The sequence below is a fragment of the Sphaerulina musiva genome (genome assembly GCF_000320565.1).
Source record: "Sphaerulina musiva SO2202 unplaced genomic scaffold SEPMUscaffold_10, whole genome shotgun sequence".
NCBI lineage: Eukaryota > Fungi > Ascomycota > Dothideomycetes > Mycosphaerellales > Mycosphaerellaceae > Sphaerulina > Sphaerulina musiva.
Window position 1 is genome coordinate 477410 of NW_016017392.1, and position 21979 is coordinate 499388.

General features: G+C 46.3%; 6 protein-coding genes and 1 non-coding gene across 7 annotated transcripts; 1 reads left to right on the forward strand and 6 right to left on the reverse strand.

Moving 5' to 3' along the window:
* Window positions 1-2927: 2927 nt before the first annotated feature.
* On the reverse strand, window positions 2928-5210 carry SEPMUDRAFT_151401 (acid protease). The gene is made up of 2 exons (XM_016906795.1): window positions 3206-5210; window positions 2928-3099 (listed from the first exon to the last, which is right to left on the reverse strand). Exons 1-2 carry the CDS (start codon window positions 4512-4514, stop codon window positions 2984-2986), a joined length of 1425 nt encoding a protein of 474 aa, XP_016757457.1. The 5' UTR covers window positions 4515-5210; the 3' UTR covers window positions 2928-2983.
* A 4580-nt stretch (window positions 5211-9790) lies between these two features.
* Window positions 9791-10167, reverse strand: SEPMUDRAFT_120195 (uncharacterized protein; the record flags this gene model as incomplete). Its single annotated transcript, XM_016901579.1, has 2 exons — window positions 9791-9971; window positions 10052-10167. 2 exons carry the CDS (start codon window positions 10165-10167, stop codon window positions 9791-9793), a joined length of 297 nt encoding a protein of 98 aa, XP_016757458.1.
* A 110-nt stretch (window positions 10168-10277) lies between these two features.
* Window positions 10278-11937, reverse strand: SEPMUDRAFT_151402 (uncharacterized protein). Its single transcript, XM_016906796.1, has 2 exons — window positions 10497-11937; window positions 10278-10444 (listed from the first exon to the last, which is right to left on the reverse strand). Exons 1-2 carry the CDS (start codon window positions 11745-11747, stop codon window positions 10292-10294), a joined length of 1404 nt encoding a protein of 467 aa, XP_016757459.1. The 5' UTR covers window positions 11748-11937; the 3' UTR covers window positions 10278-10291.
* A 347-nt stretch (window positions 11938-12284) lies between these two features.
* SEPMUDRAFT_t68 lies at window positions 12285-12358 on the forward strand. The gene has a single exon. It is a non-coding gene; the product is annotated as a tRNA-Val (tRNA).
* A 581-nt stretch (window positions 12359-12939) lies between these two features.
* SEPMUDRAFT_151403 (MATE efflux family protein) lies at window positions 12940-16962 on the reverse strand. The gene is made up of 7 exons (XM_016906797.1): window positions 14329-16962; window positions 14204-14257; window positions 13896-14147; window positions 13699-13813; window positions 13248-13623; window positions 13142-13178; window positions 12940-13071 (listed from the first exon to the last, which is right to left on the reverse strand). The coding sequence occupies exon 1, from the start codon at window positions 16838-16840 to the stop codon at window positions 14861-14863; it is 1980 nt and encodes a 659-aa protein (XP_016757460.1). The 5' UTR covers window positions 16841-16962; the 3' UTR covers window positions 12940-13071; window positions 13142-13178; window positions 13248-13623; window positions 13699-13813; window positions 13896-14147; window positions 14204-14257; window positions 14329-14860.
* Window positions 16963-17582: 620 nt separating this feature from the next.
* Window positions 17583-18540, reverse strand: SEPMUDRAFT_51707 (adenine nucleotide alpha hydrolases-like protein; the record flags this gene model as incomplete). Its single annotated transcript, XM_016909200.1, has 2 exons — window positions 17583-18213; window positions 18338-18540. The coding sequence occupies 2 exons, from the start codon at window positions 18538-18540 to the stop codon at window positions 17583-17585; spliced, it is 834 nt and encodes a 277-aa protein (XP_016757461.1).
* A 544-nt stretch (window positions 18541-19084) lies between these two features.
* Window positions 19085-20575, reverse strand: SEPMUDRAFT_166069 (uncharacterized protein; the record flags this gene model as incomplete). The annotated part of the gene is made up of 2 exons (XM_016908199.1): window positions 19085-20410; window positions 20552-20575. The coding sequence occupies 2 exons, from the start codon at window positions 20573-20575 to the stop codon at window positions 19100-19102; spliced, it is 1335 nt and encodes a 444-aa protein (XP_016757462.1). The 3' UTR covers window positions 19085-19099.
* Window positions 20576-21979: the final 1404 nt, after the last annotated feature.

The following is a 21979-nucleotide window of genomic DNA, read 5'->3' on the forward strand; positions in this document are numbered from 1 at the left end:
GATACCTTAGGGTAGGCGTTCTAGGTTAGCCTATACTAAATTTTATAGTAGGCCCCTAATAACTATAGAATTAGAATAATATAAAATGAATAAAATAACTTCCCTCTTTTTCATCAAATATATCTTACTCCTAACGTCTGTTTTCCTTTGTTTTTTTTTATATAGCCTACGTAGTCTTCGCGCTTCTAGCCTTTTCTACTTGCCTATATCTCTTAGATTACATTTCCTGTTTTTCCTTTAGGCTGTCTATAGCTTATATATTGCTATGTTTCGGCTTATAGGTATTAAGAGCCGCTATATCTACTATATATATACTCTAAGGGTTCCTAAGTAGGCTTTTAATATCCGGTCTACTTGACAAGTACTTTACGTCCCTTCCCTTTAAGATTTCCTCTATCTACTCTTCTTTATATAATATCGTTAGATTCCTATTTAGGTAAGGGGTCTTAGGCGGCCGATCTTAAGAGGTCGGTATAAAACACTAGGTAAATATTACTAGGGATCCTAGATAATCGTATAGAAACTAGGGATAGGACTTTCTTAATAGTATATTTTGCGTATTTAGTATCTAGGCTCTTCTTTAGGTATATAGTTATATAATTCCGGAGGTCGAGCTATACTTTGTCTTCTTTGTAGTAAAGTAGGGTAGGAGTTCTCCTCTTATTAGCGTTCCCCTCCTATTTCTAGACAGCCTCTACTATATTAGCGTAGTATGTTGTAGTAATCTTCTCTATAAACATTACCGCTCTCTCCGAGGATGCTAGTATAGTATCGTTAGATTATACTATAGGGAGAGGTACATTATAGAGGCTCTCGTTCCCCTCGGAATTAGGTAAGTCTGTTATGAAATCTATCGAGATTTCCCGGTCGGGGACCGATAGAGGATAGAGGAGAATATATTCGTACTCTCTCTATACCTTATTTCTCCTATAATAATCGCAAGGAATTGCTAGACCTATCGAGATTGTAATAGCTAATAGAAATTCCGTCCGAGGATATAGGCTATCGCGTCCCGGCCTAGGTAGCTATAGAGTAGGGAATTGTAGATAGACTAAATTAAATTGGTTCTAATGATATTATAGTCCTATATTCTAGGATTCTATAGATTTATAGTCGGCTTCTAGTATAGTAGGAGCGCTAGCTACTTAGAGTTTTCCATATTATTTTAACCGGTTCTCTTCGTTAATAGTATAATCGCCTACTTATATTTTTATGTATATCTTTATCAAGAAAGTAAAGATACTAAGATAGTTGTACTTTGTATAATTACTAAGCGAGAATGTCTACTCTAAGGGTAAAGGACAGTCCTTATCTAGCGCGTAAATACTTATTGCCGCCTAGTAGTCCGTATGCCTCTTCTTTAACGGCTTACGGTCAAGTATCGCGTACTTAAGGGTATACTTCTATACCTGTAGCGGCTTATTGTTGTTATACTTCCTACTACTATCATTTCTCTAGCTAAAGCTATATTGCTTTCCGTACGCGTTGATATTTTGATAGGTATCTAACTTAGAGGCGAAGCGCTAGATACAGGGTTCAGGAATTTTATAGTATATAGTAGAGGCGGCTAGGCTCTCGTCTTCGGTTTCGATATTACTAGAGACTGCCTCTTCGTCGACTTTAGAGCGATTTACGCCCTGTTCGCTATTATTACCTATACTAAGTCTATCTCTTTCTCTAGCCTATAATTAGCTCGGTTCTCTCGCTTCTACGTCTGGCAGTACTAGCGTATATATTAAGTTAGTCGCTACTAGGTTAGTTTCTGCCTTTGAAACTCCTCCATAATAAGTCTCTAGATAGTTATAAATTTTAGGCTTAAAGATTGATATTCGTATATTCTTCAGATTTACCTACTAGTAGAAACTAGATTATACGTATATATCTCTATCTATCTCTATCCCCTTTTTAGGTATCTTAAGTTCTTAGTTCTACAGTTCTAATATCATATTAGGCTATTTAGTACTATTAGATTAGTAATAATTCTAATTTTGTCTCTACTACCCTTATAATATAGATTTACAAACCCCTATACCCCTATTTAGGTATTATGTACAATTCAGTTATATTGATTTGTTCTTTTATTGTCTTGAGCTTCTTTATAGGGTGTATATCCTACTAGTCTGAGATAGGGCTAGCTAGGCAAGCTCTGTTCATTTATTGTCCCTTCTAGCGAGGTCAGTTGCCTAAGTGTTCCTAGTCATAAGTAGCTATTAGGTCCCTATATTCGAATCTATATTACTTATTAATTCAAGTCTGTTATCTAGTAGTTGTACGCAAGGTAGTTAAAGGGTAATTACTATACCCCTATTGTACTCTAAAGTAAGTAAAGATCGAGATTATAAAGAGCAACACTAGGTAGTTAGGAGCAAGGCAAGATTTTTATCAGCTATAAAGCTAGTTTTGTACCTAGATATACCTATATAGAATCAGACCTATATACGCCGAAAGGCATCTGAATAGGCAAATGAAATATATACCTATCTATATCATAGAAGACTATGTTTCTTATTAAACAATCTGTCGCCTATCAATACTACGAGTAGTAAGGCATCTCTAGAAACTATAGGAAAGCTAGCAAATCAATAGTACGAAAACTACAGAAACGAGACACCTAGAGAGCTTTCTTCAGTAAGGCACCTCTAGAAACTAGAAGACTATAGAAATGAGACCTCTAGAGAGTTCCTAAGAAAATACGACACGGCTGTTGTCGTTGGTGGGTGACCGGTTTTTCAACTACCTGGTGGCATCTGTGGCGCGCGCCTTCTTGCAGAGCCCGCCCGCCTCCGCTTTCGGGGGCTAGAACGCCGCATATGTGCTGAAATGGGCGCTGATGTCGCAAGTCGAGCTAGATTGGCCACGTTTGACCATCACCAGTTGAAGGGAGAATAAGGTGGAAAGAGGTAAGAGGTAAAGATCAGGTACATTGCCAACATATATGTCATTATGTATGCTATGCCAGTGCTTGAGTGCTACCAACAAAGACCTACGATGTAAGAAGTATGCCGCTGATAAAAGCCCCAATCAATGCCAATCCGGAGACACGCAGGCTGACCCCGAATGATTGATCTACGGACTCAGATCCTCCTCCTCCTACACCCCCTGTGACTGATGGGTTAGTAGTTGCTTATCTCTGCAGAGCTCGTCTCTCCCGTTGCTCAAGACACCATCAATAAAGATGAAGCGACGACGATGGAAGATGACTCACCTGGCGATCCAGTATTTTCCGCGCCCTCTGCCGTTGCTGCAATCGTCTCTCCCCCATTCCCAGCCTCGGTCGGCACTTGGGTACTGTTTGTCAGCTCGATAATGTTATCCTCGGTACTGTTGAAGACGGTCTGAGCAAGAGATATCTCGTTGCGCGCGAGATCGTAGACAACGTATGCTGATCGAAGGAAAGTGTCGCCAAGAATATAAAGCTCATCAGACGGCAGTATGCCCAGGACACATAGGTTGCGAGAGTAAGGAATGACCAACTCGTTGAAAGGGACCTGTATCGTCTTTTGGTCGGTGAATTGAAAGTCCAGTGTCGCAGCATCGTCTGCTCTGTCACACTCAATAAATGCGACTTGCTCGGTCCTGCTGTAACGTGCACCAAGCGCATTGTAGATGCTGATAGTCAGGTCGAAAGGCAAGTATGTTAGGCTGGATCCAGAGTCGAGCGCAACAAAAATCTCTTCGCCGCGAGGGATGGACGACTCACTCCCTGTGACTTGAACACTAGCAAGTGGGATCGTAAGTGAACGGTACACGCCATCTTCATATGGAACAACGCCAATCGTCTCCAGTTCTCCTTGGTACTTCTCCGTGTTGACACCTCCGAACAAGAGGTCTCCTTCAGCGGCATCCAAATCGTTCAACCACATAGAATAAGCCAGAGTACTTATATAACCAGAGTTCAAAAGGCTGGTCGGAACATTGCTGTATATCCCTTCCCCTTGTGAAGTTGCTGATGCCACATTGGAGACGTAGCCAATGCCCAGAATACCGTCCTCGGTTGACGAGATGTATCCCACCCCGAATTGCTGGTCCAATAATGAAACTCCCTCAAAGCGCACCGTGTCTGTAACATAATCGCCTTCCGATTCTGACCCGTCAAGATAAGCGATCTCGAAGCCAGAATTGACGTACGAGTATGTACTCGAGCTATTGGCATCGTACGTCCCACCTCGACATGGTTCTGATATGGATGAGCAGTATGCACTGCTGGCTGTGTTGAGCCATAAGTCCGAGCTGCCAGTGTCGATGTGGACTCTGAATTGTTGCTCTGGAGTTCCAACTGTGATGTTCATGTAATACAGAAGGACTTCGTTCTGTAATGGAACGTTCACGGTCCCCGACTGTCGTTTCGTATGCCATCTCCTTCGATCGTTGGCCACGGGATTTGCCACTTCCCTTCTTCGAATGTGCTGGTGAACCACTCTCGCCTCACTTCCGGATCGTTTCGAGAAGTGGATTCCTTCAACGCCAAGCGCTGCTGTCGCTAAAACGGCTGTTGATGCTGCCGGGAACCTCATCTTGTGTCTTTCCGGACTACAGAGGGACTACTAGGAATCCATGTTGGCAGCACGTCTGTCTCATATATTCCCAGAGAAGAACATGTGCGTGCATGCAATACTGGTGGCAAAGGAGTGTCGATGACGAGTCCGGCCTTGGACATCAAGGCTGTGCAAGCCCCTATGAACTCGTTTGCTGCACAAGTGTTGATCCTTCTGCTGCGGCCAAGAATGACCAAGCCATGCGGCTTGCCAAGTCCGCGGACATAACGCTCCTCATGCAGTGAAGTGCAGCAATAGAGATTCAGGCGCGTGATCGTGCAACGTCTCTCTCCATTGCAAGCAAGCCGTGGGCAGGGCAACATGAACACCGAAGTCACAGCTCTCTCACATCAGCCTTTCTCATCCTGAAACCGAAAGCAATGCATGACACCAACACTGCGAGCCAAGGCGGGCCAATCTGGCGTCGTCCTGTGAAAGAGCGTGCTCTGCACGCCCGGGCTGCGGGTAGCTTGACAGGTAATTATAGTCCTCGTGTCGCTTCACCAGCAGAATATCTCGTGGTCAATGCAGCCATGAGCGTAGGCACCGGAGGGAAAGTTCATGTTCCGCAGTCGATGAGAGCGCAAGGGATTGTGCTTTCGAGCTGCCGTCTTCACAGGAACTGTATACTGCCCGATTAGCACGGTGAAACGAGCATCTGCCGTGTACTTGCGAGGGGGAGGGGGGATTTGGCCGGCAACAACCTGTCATGACATCTGGCACAAGGAGACCAGCCAGCTGCAGCGAGCATGCCGAACCGGGGCTGGAAGGATGCTAGAGAGAGCTGCTAGAGAGAGATGCTAGAGAGAGAGCATATACCAAGTTGTATCAGCAGCACATCGAGGACGCAGCAATGCATAGGAGGTACCTCCGGAGGCAGAAGAAGCTGTGGAAAGAAAGATAACCAATCCGTGCCCCAGTCTGTGCGGGCCGATGGCAGACGCCTCGTCGGGCCGAAGAACATGAGATAGTGTCCGAAATCTGTTTGCCAGTGAAAGTGAAGCCCACGATGAAAGGGGGCGACATGGAATCTGGCGCATCAACAGACGGGAAAAAGGTGCACATGAGATGCGTGCGACCCACGTACGCTCCGCCCTAGGGCGTTGGCAGCAATTGACATTGGTACAGCTGCAGCGATCCCGGTGGCTCTCAGCGGGGAGTCAGACTCAGTATGATCCTTTGTCCCTCGACAACACCCCGGAGCGGCTTCGAGATGAGTGCAGGTCGCGTTCATGGAGTCCGAGGAATCTGCCCTGCATCGGACACAATGTTTTGCTTGGTATGGCGAGAGATGCTGCTGACACCAGTCATGAAAAGGCACGTATACAGGATGCTGTAGCGGCGTCGCAAACACGTCTTCCTCGGGGGGATGGAGCGATCTATGGCGGTCAGCATCTTGACAACAAACTCACTTCTGTAACGATTCGGTCGTCCCCCTGAGAGAGTGGCAGATTTGTCTGGCGGGTTACTTCACCTCAGGGCCGTCAAGTGGACATCTTACCAGGTATACACCCATTTCTGCAAGTGTGCCGCTGCTACCTCGGTCCTTGATAAGTAACGGATTCGTTAGATTGCTTCGTTCTATATCATCCTACTAAGTATATAAGGAACTGTATAACGCGATATCTATGTATTTCAAGACAGCAATCTTAGTCATCAAGCAAGCAGCTTTTGTAGTATAGTTGGTTATATGTTTGTAAAAGTACAAAATTGTAGGCATGTAGTACTAGGTTGTAGCTTCAACTTAGGCGCTAAGTATATAGGTATCTGGATATAGTTAGTAGCCTAACATTATTTCCTATTATTCTAGGAAGCCGAATATAGGTTCTAGACAAACTTGCTCTAAAAAGATTAATAATAGTATTAATTATAGAATGTTGCTACCTGTCCTATAGCTCTATCGGCCGTTTTAGTAACAAAGATTATCTAATCGGAGTATATAACTATAGTAGGTCTTCTACTCCTTTTACTACTCTATAAGATTAGACTAATTATTCTCGACTAGGATCCTACCTATATACTTCTTTATAGATCCTATAGATTTCTCCGTTCTAGTCGGTTCGTTTCTAGAAATTTAAAGTATAATTGTTAGTTTATGTATTTAAGGCATTCGCCGTTCCGACAACGATTTCTTAATATATATATAATTTTTACGATTAGGAATCAGTTCCTATAAATTAACGATACAAATTGCTAAACTTGTATATTAAATCTATACTTTAATTACAAGCTATCCTTCTCTAGAAGTAAATCGTCGGCAACTAAGATCTAATATAAGGTTAGTAGTAGACGAATCCTAGTACAAATTCGCTCCTTCTATATAACGATACTTAGCTATAACGCCTACGGACTAACTTTATTCTAGGACCGGACCTAGACCTCTTAATATATAGTCTAGCGGTATACGATATCTATACTGCTCGAAGCTAGTCTGTTCTAGCTATCGTCTAGATAAGATCTACTCTTTAGTTCTATAAGATTGTTTAGCATATAGCTATACGACGTATATTAAGGATCTAGACCTAGTCTCTTAATTCTATAAGACAAATCTAGGTATAATAATAGGAGGCGTTCTAGAAGAGGTAACGTTTTTCGGAGTTATAGCATTTATATTCTAGCGCTTTAGAATTAAGAGGATACGAAGACAGTAGGAGTATAAAGCCGAGGAGTAGGGGCCGAAGGCTTCTATTATAAAAACCGCCTCTCTAAGGAGTAAGGAAATTACCCTTAGACATAACTCTTCTAGCTATACAAGCAATCTTATTTAGATCTGCTATATACTAGAGGTTTTGGAAACATATTAGATAAGATAGCTTTCCTCTAACAAAGTCGGTTATTATCTAATATCTATCTCTATACCTATAGGAGAAGTACCGTACCTCTAATACGGCTCCTATTTATCTTGTAGCCTGTACCTTACCTATAATATAAGCAGATCCGGGACCTGTTATTAAAATTATAGAGTTACTATAGTAGAGTTATAACAAGGAATACTATACTAATCCTATACTACGCCTTACAACTAGCCTATCCTAGTATTATAAGCGATATATAATAGGGAAAGACAGTAGTCCTTCGCTTCGCTACGGAACTGCGTAGAGGGGCCTCTAGCGGCTACTATATAGAGCTTTTTTTCTTTGCGCCTACGGCGGGCTTTTTTTTAAGGTAGTAACGTATTGGGTCTAGTAGATTTAGCGCGCCCTACTAATAAAGATCGCGCTAATCAGCGTATACGCTCTCTAGGATTTCTAGCCCTATTCTATAGATTGATTAGCCTCTACTCCCCTCCTACGCCTAACCTACGCTACGCTTCGGAAGGCTAGGGAGGTCGTTCCGTGCCAATTATAAGCGATATATAATAGGGAAAGACATATTAGGCAGCGAAAGTATAAAGAGACTATTAGTAAGCCTACGGCGCGTCTAGGGAAATTGGAATACTTTAAAAGAAGTCTTGCAATACAAAAGAGCTTACGTAATTTGTTTAATAGTATAAGGAAAGGGAAACCCTATTTCTATTATTACTTAGATAACCTAATTTGACTCTTCTATAGAAGTATAAAGTTTACGATGTTTAATCCTCGAAAGTACAATATATATAAGAGAAGGAAGACCGTAGTGTCTTATTATCTTCCTAAAAAGCATACAAAATTATATTTTAGTAGAGGTTCGAGCAGTATACTAGTAGACATTCTATTTGCTATAGTTAAGTACTTCTCTTCTACTAATTTACATACCTGTAGTATTCCTACTACTTAAGGGACTTTACCCTTAGTTCCTCTTTTAAAATCTACTAAATTAAACCTACTTAGATTCTAGTCTATAATATAGACAATATCTAGGCAGAGTTATACTAGATCTTACTAACAATAGGGTTCGAGTAGCTTTTCCGGCAGAACGTCCTACCCTATATAAATTTGCCCTTTATATACAATATTATATATATTATACTTACTACTATATAGGTATCGCTAAAGGTCCTTGCTAAGATCGACTATTGCTCCGTTAATTAAGCTATCGGGAGTTGTAGGATCGCTTAACTAGTATCTAATACTAACGTAACTAGTACAACGGTTAACAACTATAGTACTATAACTCTTGCTAGAGAGTAGGTTAGTAAAGATCTTAATCTTGCTATAGTTAATAGGCGTAGGCTAAGAGTCCTCTAGCGTAGTAATACTATTAAATACTGTCTATAGTATTATATAGAAGCTATCCGGAGGTTTGATATTATATCTAAAAGTACATCCGTTGCTTTAATATACAGATACTATCTACCTCCGAGTACGTAGGAGGCCGTTCTAATAGGGGTTTAGCGATAGCTAAGATTAATAGAGGTATAAGATAAGCTTCCTGTCTGTCCGACTACGTCTCCTCTATACTTTAACTATTGTCGAAACGGCGGAAGGGGAGTGTCTCTACTAGATATAGTAATACTAGTTTCCAAGGGTATAGTATCGATAGGCTAGGGCTTAGAACCGATATAGGTAATTTTAGGCGTCGTTATAGGTAGAAACGATATAGTGTTTAAGGTTAACAATAATAAAGCTCCGTTAACATAATACTAATCTTATCCTAATATAGTCTACTAGTATCTAGAGCTATATATTTCTATCGAACTTAGCTCTCGTAACCTATAACTTCCTTCCGTACTCTTTAAACAAGGGATATAAGTATATACTAAAGAGATAGTAGCTAGTATAGAAGAGAGCTACTATTAACGTATAGCCGACGCTAAACATCTTTAGTATAGAAGCAAAGAATCTACCTATATATAAGATCTTTCTACCTTTATATATAACTTATATACAACCGAGGGCTAGATTCCTAGTTTCGGTTCTTAGGCTAATGTTAGACTCTATATAAGACGATTACTAGCCCGTATTATAAATTACAAAATAGACAACATCTCGGTTAGTTTCGAACAAGACTAGGAGACCTTATAAAAGAGCTTTAGGAATCGAAACGGACTAACAAAGACCTTATCGACTATATAGTAGGCTCTAACTTTAGTATTTTAAAACGAATAGTAGCAATTATAATAGTAGTTCTAAGAGAGGCTAAGAAGGAGAATTCTAGAGGTAAATATAACTATTATAACTTTCTAGGGCTAAATAAAGTTACTAACAAGATCAAGCTGTATAGGTTCTTAAGTATATAGTTCGATTTGCCGCTAGGAGAAGGACGCCCCCGGATCTGCAGTCGGATATAGGTACAGGAAACGAGCCATCGGATCGTAAAACTTCAGGGTGAGTCTCTTACTTCAATTGGGCGGCGACGAATATGGCATGATACATGTAGATATCAGCGCAAGGAACTTCTGTTCTGGGCTGAGAAGAAGGATCCGTCTGCTCATCAGGTGCATTATCAGTAATGTGCTGGATGTCAACATAGTGTTTCCGCTGATGCTTACAGAAGGCAGAACAGAGCTCCGCTTTTCTAGAAATTTGAATCATGTCATGCTCTTTTGCAAAGATCGCATTCATAGAAAGTCTGGTAGCTTTTAGGGTCCAACCTACCGAGACGCAACCTGTGCCGACACACATGCTGCTCGAGGCGGACTAGGGAGACATGGCTCGATGAAGGAGGCGACCTTGCGAACACCGCTGACGCCAGTGTTGTTCGATGCGCTCATGTCTTTACATACCATGCGAGGAGCGCACTGTAACAGAATCAGATTTCATCGATACTCAGGGCTACTAATGTGTCCAAAGTTGTCCAAAGTTCGACGAGCTACGAGATGGGAAATGGCATCAGTGCTACTCTTGATCGATTTGTGGCAAGCAGTGCTTCTCAAACCATTCACGAAAGTCAGTATGCGCCCAGTGGCAGACAAATTGCTGAACAGCGACAATTTGATAGACTCCCTTGCGATAGAGAGCATTTCCGATCTCGTCGAAAGTCCACACGACCTGTGTGCCAAGTTAGCATCGATATTCGTAGCCAAGGCACAAGTCATCGTACCGTCTTTGCGTCAGCACCTTGAGACGCAATGTAGAAGTCCCATCTTTCGCCTTCCACTATGAAGAGGGGCAGACACGGCAGAGGCTGCTGTGCTTGCCCGTTTGCCTCCAGCAATAGCCGCAGCCGCTTGAAGATAGCATAGGCCCAAATACCGAGCTGATACTCAGCCTTTTGAGGATCACCCCCATCCTTCTTCGTTTCTATGACTGACGCAAAGGGGCAATGAATTACATCTGCTGTTAAGGTCGGCGCCCAGCTTGGATCGTCAGCCCCTGGAAGTGGCTCGAGGAAAGGTAGGGCGGCTTGTAAACGCGGTGTCGGCTCCAAGACAATTGCATAGTCGGCTCGTGCAGCATCCGGGGGACGCATCGCAATTGGCGTCGGTAACAAGCATGCACGCGGGGCAATGTCCGCTGACTTGACGTTCTGCCAGCGCACATGTGCTGCGTCTGCTGAATATCTGCAAGCAAGCTGACCGATAGGCACATGGCTCACGTCGTTCCACACGTCTTCAGACGCAGTCTTCCGATTCTTACAACGCGTGGTGTCCTGCCGTATTTCCTCGACGCGTGTCAGTGGTGGGGCCTCTCCAAGCTCTTGTCTCACTCCCGAATCATCGAAGCAACAGTCATGCCCAAACTCATCGCGCCGGTCATCACGTTGAACTTCCTCTTGCATTGCACGGGGCAGAAGCCGTCGACCACGCGCGTAGTCTTTGACGCGATCCCACATGTCCTGGACATGAGCTGGCGGCTGAGGCTCTCCACTATACGGGTCTTGTTTCACGTACACGATTGGGTCAGGGAGGGCTGCCAGTGTCGTGAGCTTCCGAGGGCTGGTGGAGCGACTTCGGGCTGAAGTGGTGGTACTGTGCCTGGAGGACGTGGCGGGGAGCTCAGGCACGTTTTGCAATGGTCCTGTCGAAGCTTCATGTTCCTCATGAGGTGATTCCCGACCACCTCTTCGTCGCGAGGACCTCCGCGGCAGGCGTAGCGCGTTGGGTGTCGTATCGTTGAGCGGTATCCTCTCATCGGCACGACCTCTTCCTCGTCCTTTTGACGCAGGTATCGCGCGTACTCGTACTGCTCTGTTGCTACGTCCTACGTACCTATGACCTTTGGCGAAGCGCTTCCGAGGCGAGGTTGCTGTGGCTTCGGCCTTGCGTTTCTGACCTTGACTGCTCTGGAAGGGCTCTTGATTCTCAACTCCGAGGAGCCAGGTGGTAACAGCTGATTGACAAGATTGAGACATCGAGTCTACATCACCATAAGCTGTTGCGGAAACTGCTGATGTTGGATACTGGAGAGCGCATCAGTTTCGCATTCAATTGGCAGTTGTCAAAGGATTTTTGTTGACGCGCTCGGTCTGGCATCGGCCCGAGCTTTCAGAAACATGACGTAACTCTCACAGTAGTCTTCGCAATTCAAAGTTTCCAGTTATGATACATGCTTTGTTCGATCAAGTGTCTGAGGCAACGATTAGATATAGTAGAAAAACTCGGAACTATCGAAAACTAGATACATGTACCTTACTTCATGTCTCCGTTCAGACGCTCTCTCTTTGATATGACGTCAAACTTTCGGAGCGGAGATACTACTACCCGGACCGCTGCGCTTTTCAAAGAGGTATACACTCATTTCTGCAAGTGTGCCGCTGCCACCTCGGTCCTTGATAAGTGATGGATTCGTTGGATTGCTTCGTTCTATATCATCCTGCCAAGCATGCAAGGAACTCTGTAACGTGATATCTATTTACTTTAAAACGGTGATCTTAGTCATCAAGCAAGCAGCTTTCGTGGTGTAGTTGGTTATCACGTCAGTCTAACACACTGAAGGTCTCGAGTTCAAACCTCGACGAAAGTAACGGTCTGGGTATATTCAGTTTCGTTGTTCCGGTTGTTTACTCAACTCAGCTTGTACTTTTATTGTTTTCTCTCTCTTTTTCATTTTCCGGTTGTTACTCAACTCAGCTTGTACTTTTATTGTTTTCTCTCTCTTTTTCATTTTCCGGTTGTTACTCAACTCAGCTTGTACTTTTATTGTTTTCTCTCTCTTTTTCATTTTCCGGTTGTTACTCAACTCAGCTTGTACTTTTATTGTTTTCTCTCTCTTTTTCATTTTGACTATCATTCTGGCTACTATCTCACTCGGATGTCGGTCATGACGGTCATGTCAGCCCCAGACCACAGCAGTCTTATGGTTTGCATTTCGTTGTTCCGAACATCCTACCCGGCAACACTGCAAGGACACTGTTGGTAAAGCTTTTCACGCCGGCATATTGGTGGCCCTTGGGAGTGTGAATCTCATCTATTGGTGTTGCTCGTGATGTCGCCTCGTCAATGATAGATCGGCCAGGTCAGTGATGTCAGTGTAATCTTCACCATCATATGAACGCGCCCTTGGACACAGAGAGGTACGTGGAATTTCCAAAAGCTCGCAAAGATAATTGATTACGATATGACCGCCGCGGAGACTGCTCTAGGTTACGTATTATATGAGGTTCATTCACTAATAACAGAACTTCACCGGTCCAGATCTGAAAAGAAACTGACATTGCGAGGGATAAGCTGTAGGCGCTGAAGGAACCAAGAGGTGTGGTTAGCGCAGCAACACTTTCAAATAGTCGAGGGAGGGCATTGCACATACCTCTGCTCGCCGTAGGGCTAGATGGCGCGGATGGTACCTGCATGGGTCAGCACTGGTGGGAACTAGGTAGGTACCAGGTACGGCTTCTTTCGCAGAGGGTAATTACCAAAGTAGTTCTAGTCGAAGACACTAGTGTGGTGGCAGCAGGCACTGGTGTGCTCACTGGTGTACTCGCAGCAGGCACTGGTGTGCTCACTGGTGTACTCGCAGCAGGCACTGGTGTACTCGCAGCAGGCACTGGTGTGTTCACTGGTGTACTCGCAGCAGGCACTGGTGTGCTCACTGGTGTGCTCGCAACAGGTACTGGTGTGCTGGCAATAGGCACTGGTGTGCTGCTGGTGGTGGTCGTGAGTCTACTGGTGGTAGTCGCTGATGTTCTGGTGGAAGACACTCGTGTGGTGGTGAACACGGGGGTCGCCGCTATTCTGGAAGCGTACGCGGCGTTAACCGTGCCTCCCCCGTACTCGGACGGGGTACCATATCTATTGTGTGAATCGATGTCAGTGTGATGTCTTCACGTGGCGAGCTGTCCGTGAGCTGTCCGTGAGCTTTCTTACTTGAAGTAGCAGTCGATTGCGCCCGGGACGTTGTCCGGCGGAACGTCATAACCATTTGGAGACACGTATGAGAACATGGTGCAAGGGTTAGTCGCGGTGAGGTAACCGTTACAGCCTGATAAAAGTCAACAGATGTCCCCGCCCATGGCAATACCTTTGATACTTCTCCGCGAACGAGCGAGCCTTTTCATACATACCTATCATGCAATCCGTCATGTTCGTGCCTCCATACAGCGGTGATCCTGTGTCGGAGGCCGAGATATCGAACCCACAGCGCACCAGCCATGGATAGCCTTGGCTGTCGATGAAGGTGGTGCTATTATAGTACGGGCACGGAAGTCGAGGTGTTCCATTGCTGAGAAGTTGCGCACCGGCGTAAACGCTGGAGTTGGAGGAAAACTGGCCAAGGTCCATTCTGAAGTAGCACCTGCCAACCCCGGAAGTTCCAGCTGTGAAGAACGATTAGCACACGGTCTCTCTCCCATTCGGAGTGTAGAGGGCGCACTTGTCTGGTACCCTATGTAGCTCCATCCTCTACAGGTTGGTCTGTTATCGCAACCTGCATATCGATGTTCTCTTGTCAGTAAGTGTTCTTTGCGCCAGGCTGACCGTCAGTGCTCCCATACATACCTTTCGAACAACCATACACCCCCTGATTAGAGGTGCCAGCCTGGTCGTACACAAACCCATTGCTGTCTTGTTGACAACGAATGGCGTATCTCGCACCGTAAGGGTCATCGTAGTATCCATTGGGATCGGCCTGGTTCGCCAGGCCAAGCGTGCATCCGACATTGTCTGTTGTGCCTCCCGTAGCCGCTGCGATATTCCATGTCTGCGTAGGAGTGTACGTTTGAGCATTGGCCAATATCACGAGCGCCAGGGATATGGCGACCCATTTGCAGATTCTCGAAGAGAATTGCATCATGGTCAGTCTCTAGGAAGACAATGTTGCGATGTTTGCAGTAGAAATCAAGGTGCTCGAATGAATGAGAAAGAGAGAGAGAATATCGGACTGGCGTACCGCTAAGGCCTGCCAGTCAATAATCTCTCATGATGATATGTCTACAATCCGACCCACAATCCGAGCTTGCTGCCGGGACTAGCATTGTGCGGCGTTGAAACGGGAATGTAAGAAAGATTGCATGTCAGATATGCGAGGTCGTTAATCCGCAGCATTCCTCTTCGCAGCCTCATCGCTCGCCTTTTGATAATCCGTCCTCGATATGTAAATGCTCTCGAGGGCAGCTACTATTCCCAAACCAACGGCAGGGCCAATCCAGATACCCACCAAGTCAAAATGCAAGCCAAATCCCAGAGCAAAAGACAATGGCAAAGCGATGGCATAGTACGCGAACAGGTTGATATAACCTCCAATTTCCTGTTTGCCCAAACCTCGTAATATACCATTGCACTGGGCCGCTAGTGAGTCGACGAGCTGGAATGTCGCGCAGACGGGCAGCGTTGCGGCTGCTAGAGCGACCACGTCCGGTGCGCTGGAGAAGAGGCGGGGAAGGTAGTTGCGCAAAGAGGACAAGAGTACCACGTTGAAGACACCCAGGACCACGCCGATAGCAAACGTTACTTTGGTGGTCACTTGGGCAGCGCCTGGTAATCCAGCTCCGATCAAGTTCGCCGTGCGTGTAGAAGCCGCAATCGAAAGTGGGAAAGGCAGCTGATATGTCAGAACAGATAGACTCTGCAGCACGGTGTTCGCGGCAAGATGCGTGGCGCTGATTCTCGCAGAAGCCAATGTCAGGATTTCAAAGGCAAGAAATTCGGCCAATACCATAATGAGTCCTGGAAGTGCCAAACGCACCATGGGGCCCCAATTTTTGAATGCCTTGCGTGTGAAGCCAGGCCAGCATTCCATTCCGCCCACGAAGCGCACATAGAAGAATAAGAGGATGGGCATGAGACATTCTGTGATGGCCACGGCGATTGGACAGCCTATAAAGCCCCATTGAAAATGCCAGACGAACAGATAGTGCATCAAAACATTGAGGGGGGCAGCGATCAGCAGCACATACAGAGTAGCGGCGAATCGCCCTTGGGCTTGCACATATCGCTTTGCAGCCTCAAAAGCCGCGTATCCTGGGGCACCGATGACCAGTACTCTCAGGTATTGTCCTGCCAGGACAGCAATTTCTTTTTCCGGAACAATCACAGAGAGAATTTGTTCTGCCGACAGCCAGATGATGGCAATGGGAATCGTGATGCTCCAGAGGAAGAATACCATGCGCTGGAGTTGGAGACCTACGAGTTTCTTCTTGCCCGAACCATACGCCTGCGCGCAAAGCGTGTCTAATGATGTGGCGAGACCGTGGTAGACGGCGTAACCCGTGATGTTGGCGGTCATGGACCCGAGGGAGACGGCGCCGAGCTCGTTCTTGCCTATGTGGCCGACGGTGAAGACCGAGGTCAATGTTAAGCTGTTTTGAAGAATGAAAGTCAGTATCAGAGGCGCGGAGTATCGGACCAGAGTCTTCATTTCGCGCTGCCAGGTGGTCTGAATTTGGCCCTTCAGCACCGCTTCCTCCCACTTCTTCGAGATGTTTTCCGGGCTGTCTTGGCCGCCATACGGGAGGAAGAGGTGGTGGTGGTCGTCGGCTCCTTGCTGCTGCTGGGCGAGAAGGGCGGTAGTCTCGGTGGCTTGCCCTCCTGCCGCCGCCCTCTCTGCATCTGTATCGACAAGCCCGCCGCCGCCGCTGCTCTTTCGTCTGCTGTCCTTCCGCCGGGGGTGTTTGGGCGGAATGATGTTGTTGTCGCGGAGCAGACTCCTCTCCTCGCTAATGGCAGCCTCCCAGTCTTGGTCCAGCGGCACGCACGTTTCCGGCTGCTGTGAGCCCAGAAACGGTCTCGACGTCGGGGCGATGTACGACGGGCGTCTGTAGTAGCCGGCCATGGAGTGGGCGCGCAAGCTGGGCACATCGTGTGTGTGTGCGCGACTGAGGGCATTGCCGTCGTCGGCGGCGTCTTCGTCGGCGAAGTCATCGTCCTCGAGGTCTCGGGAGATGGACTCTTCGGCAATGGCAATGGCAGCAAGGTGCGACTGGGAGCGGTAGGAGGCGCCGATGCTGCGAGACGTGGTGGGTGCAATGGGCGACTGGCTGCGACGGCGGGAGGATGTGATTGGATGGGACATGGTGATGGATGCTGAAGGTAAGGTACCTGTAGTCTTTTCGAACCACTACCTGGACCTGTACGTGACTGCCGGACGCATGTAAGTACATGTATACCAAAAGATGGCTAAGGTATGAACCTGAGAGGTAGGCATGCAAAGGCCCGTGGTTGTGGCACACTCGAGACTGTCCCCTGGGGCATATGTACTATTGATAAGTGGCGAAACAAGGCGAGCACACGAGGAGTTAGTACATGGAGCCTAGAGGTACCTAGGTAGGTACATAGTCTACCACCTGTCGCAATGCGGAAGTCGTTGCCGATACACACACATGCCATCACCCGATGTCATCATCTACCTTAGGGTTCGAGAACGAGGCCTTCCTTAGGGTTGCCTATTTCCCGTGGGATTTTCTATGCTTCTCTCTCTCCCTCCCTCTCCCACGGCGCCAACAAACCCCAATGAACGTAGCGACGGCCGATCTAACCCATGTGTGACGGCGGCGGAGCGGACGAATTGTGGAGATTGGGAGAAGCGAAGGTATCAGAAAAATGCCCATGGAAAATACATTGCACCGTGAAATTGGGCTGTGCTGTGGCCTCGCATCATCGTCATGCTATCAATGGCAGTTCTGAATCAAAACATTGACCCCTTCCGTTCCATACATCGGACATTCCAGGCAGGATCTGCATCTCTGCCTGTCGATACTATACCACCAACATCTCCCGAAACTCACACCCGTCGCTTCACGAGTCCAATCATGACATTATTGTCTGCCATCCCTTCCCAACCTCTCCTCTTCATCCTCCACCAACTCATATGCCGGTCGATATCTCACCACGCCTTGTTCATCATCATCAGTACTACTCCCATTCGACTTGATCGCCAACGCCGGGTTGGGATGCGTGTCATCTGTCCCTCCCAAGCTCGTATATCCCATATCATACAATTCACAATACTCTACTCCCACCCCTCGCACGAAACTCCATATATCCGCATAATGCCAATCAATGACCGGATGTATCCTCACAAACTCGGGCCACCCGCCATCCGTGGGATCAAATGATGTCAATTTCGCTCCATGGGGATCCGTACGTCGTGTGCCAACGAAGATGGCTTGGATTTGAGGATGGTCTTGGAGGTAAGATGCAAAGGCTTCTCGCATAGGCTTGTGGTATTGCTGGAGCGAGAGGTGGTATTTCTTGGCCGAGTGATGGACGAAGGACGTTACTGCCGGGAAGGGGTTGGGTGTGACGATGTAAACAGTTTGAAGAGTCGAGGGGAGGCGGTAGGAGGAGGTGGACTTGGTGGAGTGGGTGTGGAGGGCTGCGAGATAGAGGATGAGCAGGACGAGACAGTCTTTGCCGCCGTTGTAGCTGAAGGAAAGGTGGTCGAGGCTACGATGATCATCAATCAGTCAGTACAGACACTCACACACACACACACACACACACAACCCCCTTCCCCCTTCCTCATATATGCAGCGCGCGCAGCGAGCTGCTGAGCTCCGGCAGAACACACCTATATCTCTCCAATGCCTCTTCAATCACGTCCAAAGACTCCCTCGTCGTGCGCTGTACCTGTCTCAACCGCGAGTTACTCTTCGCATCCTGGCGCAGAAAGGCGTCGACCCGGGCATGGACATTCTTGCACGCATCGCCGAGGTCGTGATACACATGCTCCTTGTCCGTCGTCACCGCGGCGACGCCATTGCTCTGCTGCATCCTCTGCGATGATGATGATGGTGATGATGATGATGACGACGGCGACGTCTCATTCCGGGCGAAGTCGGTGGGCATGCCCGGCCGCGGGCACGAAGAGATGCTCCTCTCGTGGTTGCTAGCGATATGGGGTCTACGGAAGTGTGATGGTGATAGGGCGAGGGCGGTGCGGGCAGATCGGAACATTGAGAGACTACATGTAGAGTCTGGTAGCGGGCTGTCTCTCGCTGGTCTAGCGGGCTGGCTCCTAGGAGGTCAGGTACATGTAGGCGGCGGGAATCAGTCAGTGGTGGCGACGTTGACCGATGAAGAAGCCGAGCCGGTCTATCAAATCCACCACTGCAGATGGAGGGGCGGCGCGGGGATGTCAGTCCCACTTGATGCTCGTGCGTCGGTACATGGTACCTGCGCATGCCGACGAATGGGAAACATCAAGGTACAATACACGTATTATATATAATGTAGGTACATTATTACAGTACATACCTTAAGGTAGGTACCTATATACTGGTGACTGTATACATAATACATGATATGCAAGGTACATCGATCATCACACAGGCTATCGTTTTTGATCAAGCCCCAGTCTCCCCACGACCCATCTTCCCAATCGGACACTGGGCGCATCGAACACAACCGTTCCGACGTGCCCACACGCAATGTTGAGGGGGAGGATGAAAGCCTGCGCAACAAGGAATCTGGTGGTAAACCCATGAATGCCGAACTCGGGTATGGGAAATCTCTCGTCCCACATGGTGGTCATCTCAGGCATCGTGATGTGTCCAAAAAAGCGGTATATCCGGTCGCCCAACGTCCACATGATCGGGCCATGCACCAGATATAGCGCAAAACTGATCTTGCCCAAATACTTCAGCGGCCTGCTCGCGAAGAATCGCTGCAGCCAGGTGATTCTCAACACTCCATAGACGACTAGAAAGGCCCCCCAGACATGCCACCAACGCCAGTATTCCTTATCCGGGTCATCATAGTATATCGGAGGAATGAGTTGTGTCAAAAGCCACCATCCCGGTGTGTCCGAGGAGACTTGCGTATCCCTCATGCCGGCCGTTTGGCACAGAAGATACCACCCGGAAAAGAAGGCAATATGATGCAGCGTCTTCTTCGCTCGCGCCGAAAGTTGCATTCGCGCGGTCGGCACTGGTTCTTTCAGATCGTTCATCGCCAGAAGTATGCCTGCCATGAAACATGCCATTGCCCATTGATACATGAGCAGGAGAGCAACATACATGAGCCCATACACCACGGCGCGCATTCTCATCGAGACGTGTCCAGAAATGGCCACAGCAGAGAAGATCAGACAGGAACCCACGAGTTCCACGGGAATAGTATAAACGGGAGGATCATATATGAACCAATGGGCGAGGACATCCGGTTTGGTGGAAGGTTGGAGCGCGATCAAGACTTCATACATCCAGGATTTCATCTCCAGCCAGAGTGTTTCTTTCGGTGCCGGCCACGCTAATTGAGGCGCGAGTCCCAAAGGTAAATGAAGACCAATGACAAAGGCCCCACTCACGCCGATGACGGGGAGGTAGAGACGTATGGGACGTCTGATGACGCTGGAGATGAGGGCGCGATATGTCTGTTGGACGTGGCCATCTCGGAGTTGGCGGAGAGGCGACAAGGAAAGGACATAGCCGGACAGAACGAAGAAGATAACCACTCCCGCATTTCCTCCCGTCAGGAGGAGCCGTATAAACGGAAGTTGGAAGAAGTAGTGGTTTCCATTCGCGCCCCAGCCATTGATGATGTCGTCCGTGGGACCGAAGTACCAACTGACGTGGTGGTAGAAGTAGACTAACAGTGCCGCCAGTCCGCGGAGACCATCCAGGTATACAGTATTCTTCTTCTTCTGCTTATTCTTCTGATCCAGCAGTGTCTCGTTCTGATGCGTGTTGTTCAGACTGTTCGATGGTGCCAGTGGATCATCTCCTTCTGCTATATCGTCCAGAGTCGCAGGCAGAGTCTTGTCTTCCCAGTCGTCCAGCTCGACATCGGGTTCTAGAGGAGGTGTCATGTTTGCACTTGGGCCTACCCGTCATTTGGATAGTGGTCCAGCAGCTGCTATTTCACCGGCTCGCCCGCCGTCCTGTGCGCTCTGACATGTTGGAACAGTTGGATGCTTGTCTTGAACTCTTGGATGATGTCCAATTCTAGGGGGGTGGAACTCAATACCTGCCCGTGACCCCGTGTCAGTGATGTCCAAACTCTAAAATAAGTAATTAGTAATTACTTTTACTTTTACTTTTACTAATATAGGTCATAAGTAAAATACGTTACTAATACTAATTACTAACGGAAGGTCGTAAGTAAAAGTAAAAGTAAAAGTAAAAAGTAATACTAATTAGTAAATACATTTACTAATTAGTAACGTAAGTAGTAACGTAAGTAGTATAGTATAGTATAGTATAGTATAGTATAGTATAGTATAGTATAGTATAGTATAGTATAGTATAGTATAGTATAGTATAGTTTCTATACTTCTTTATATTATTTATATAGTTAGTTTTATATAATATACTACAATATACTTAAGTTTTATCTAGATATATATAAGTTCTATAAAGACAAGAATACTCTAGTATAGATAGTAGTAAGAGAGATATACTATATTATTATATAGTATACCTTAGAGAATAGCGGCAACGTATAGAATAGATATAGATATAGATATAGATATATATCTATAACTAGAATAGATAGATAAATGCTATACTACTAGTATATAAGTATATAGAGTAGCTATCTCTTATATTAATCAAATATACTAATATTATATAAATATAATTCTATTAAGGCTATTAGAGCTATAGATAGCTTATATATATAATATATCCTCTACTTACTATATATTCCTCCTAAACTACTTATGTTTTATAAATATATAGGTATTAGGTATATATAGCCTAGATTAGTAAAATTATCGTTACTATTTTACTTTTACTTTTACTAATTACTAATCCTCAAAGGTTATAAGTAAAAGTAAAAGTAAAAGTAAAAGTAACTAAGGGATTAGTAAAAAGTAATTACTTATTAGTAATTACTTTTACTATTTTACTAAGGTTTAGACATCTCTGCCCCGTATTACTAACTTACTACGGCCCGAGGCGCGATACGGTTTCTCTTGGCGCAGCTGTGCCTAGTATTATCATTTATATATATAGTATGCAAGAATAAATTTAATGTCTCTTCGCTGCCTATCTTTGCGATCGGCTATTTCCGATTTCGCCTCGAGTCGACCGGTACTACCTTCCCTCCCTAGGTACAGTATAGTAGGTACAGTACAGTAGGTACATATATAGTTCTTATTAATATGTTCCGTAGCAAACGACCGGTTCCTATCGTAGCTATCTACTGCCCCGACGCAATATCTACCTTCCTCTAGCGTAGGAAAGGAGCAGGAAGATAGCTTAACCGTACT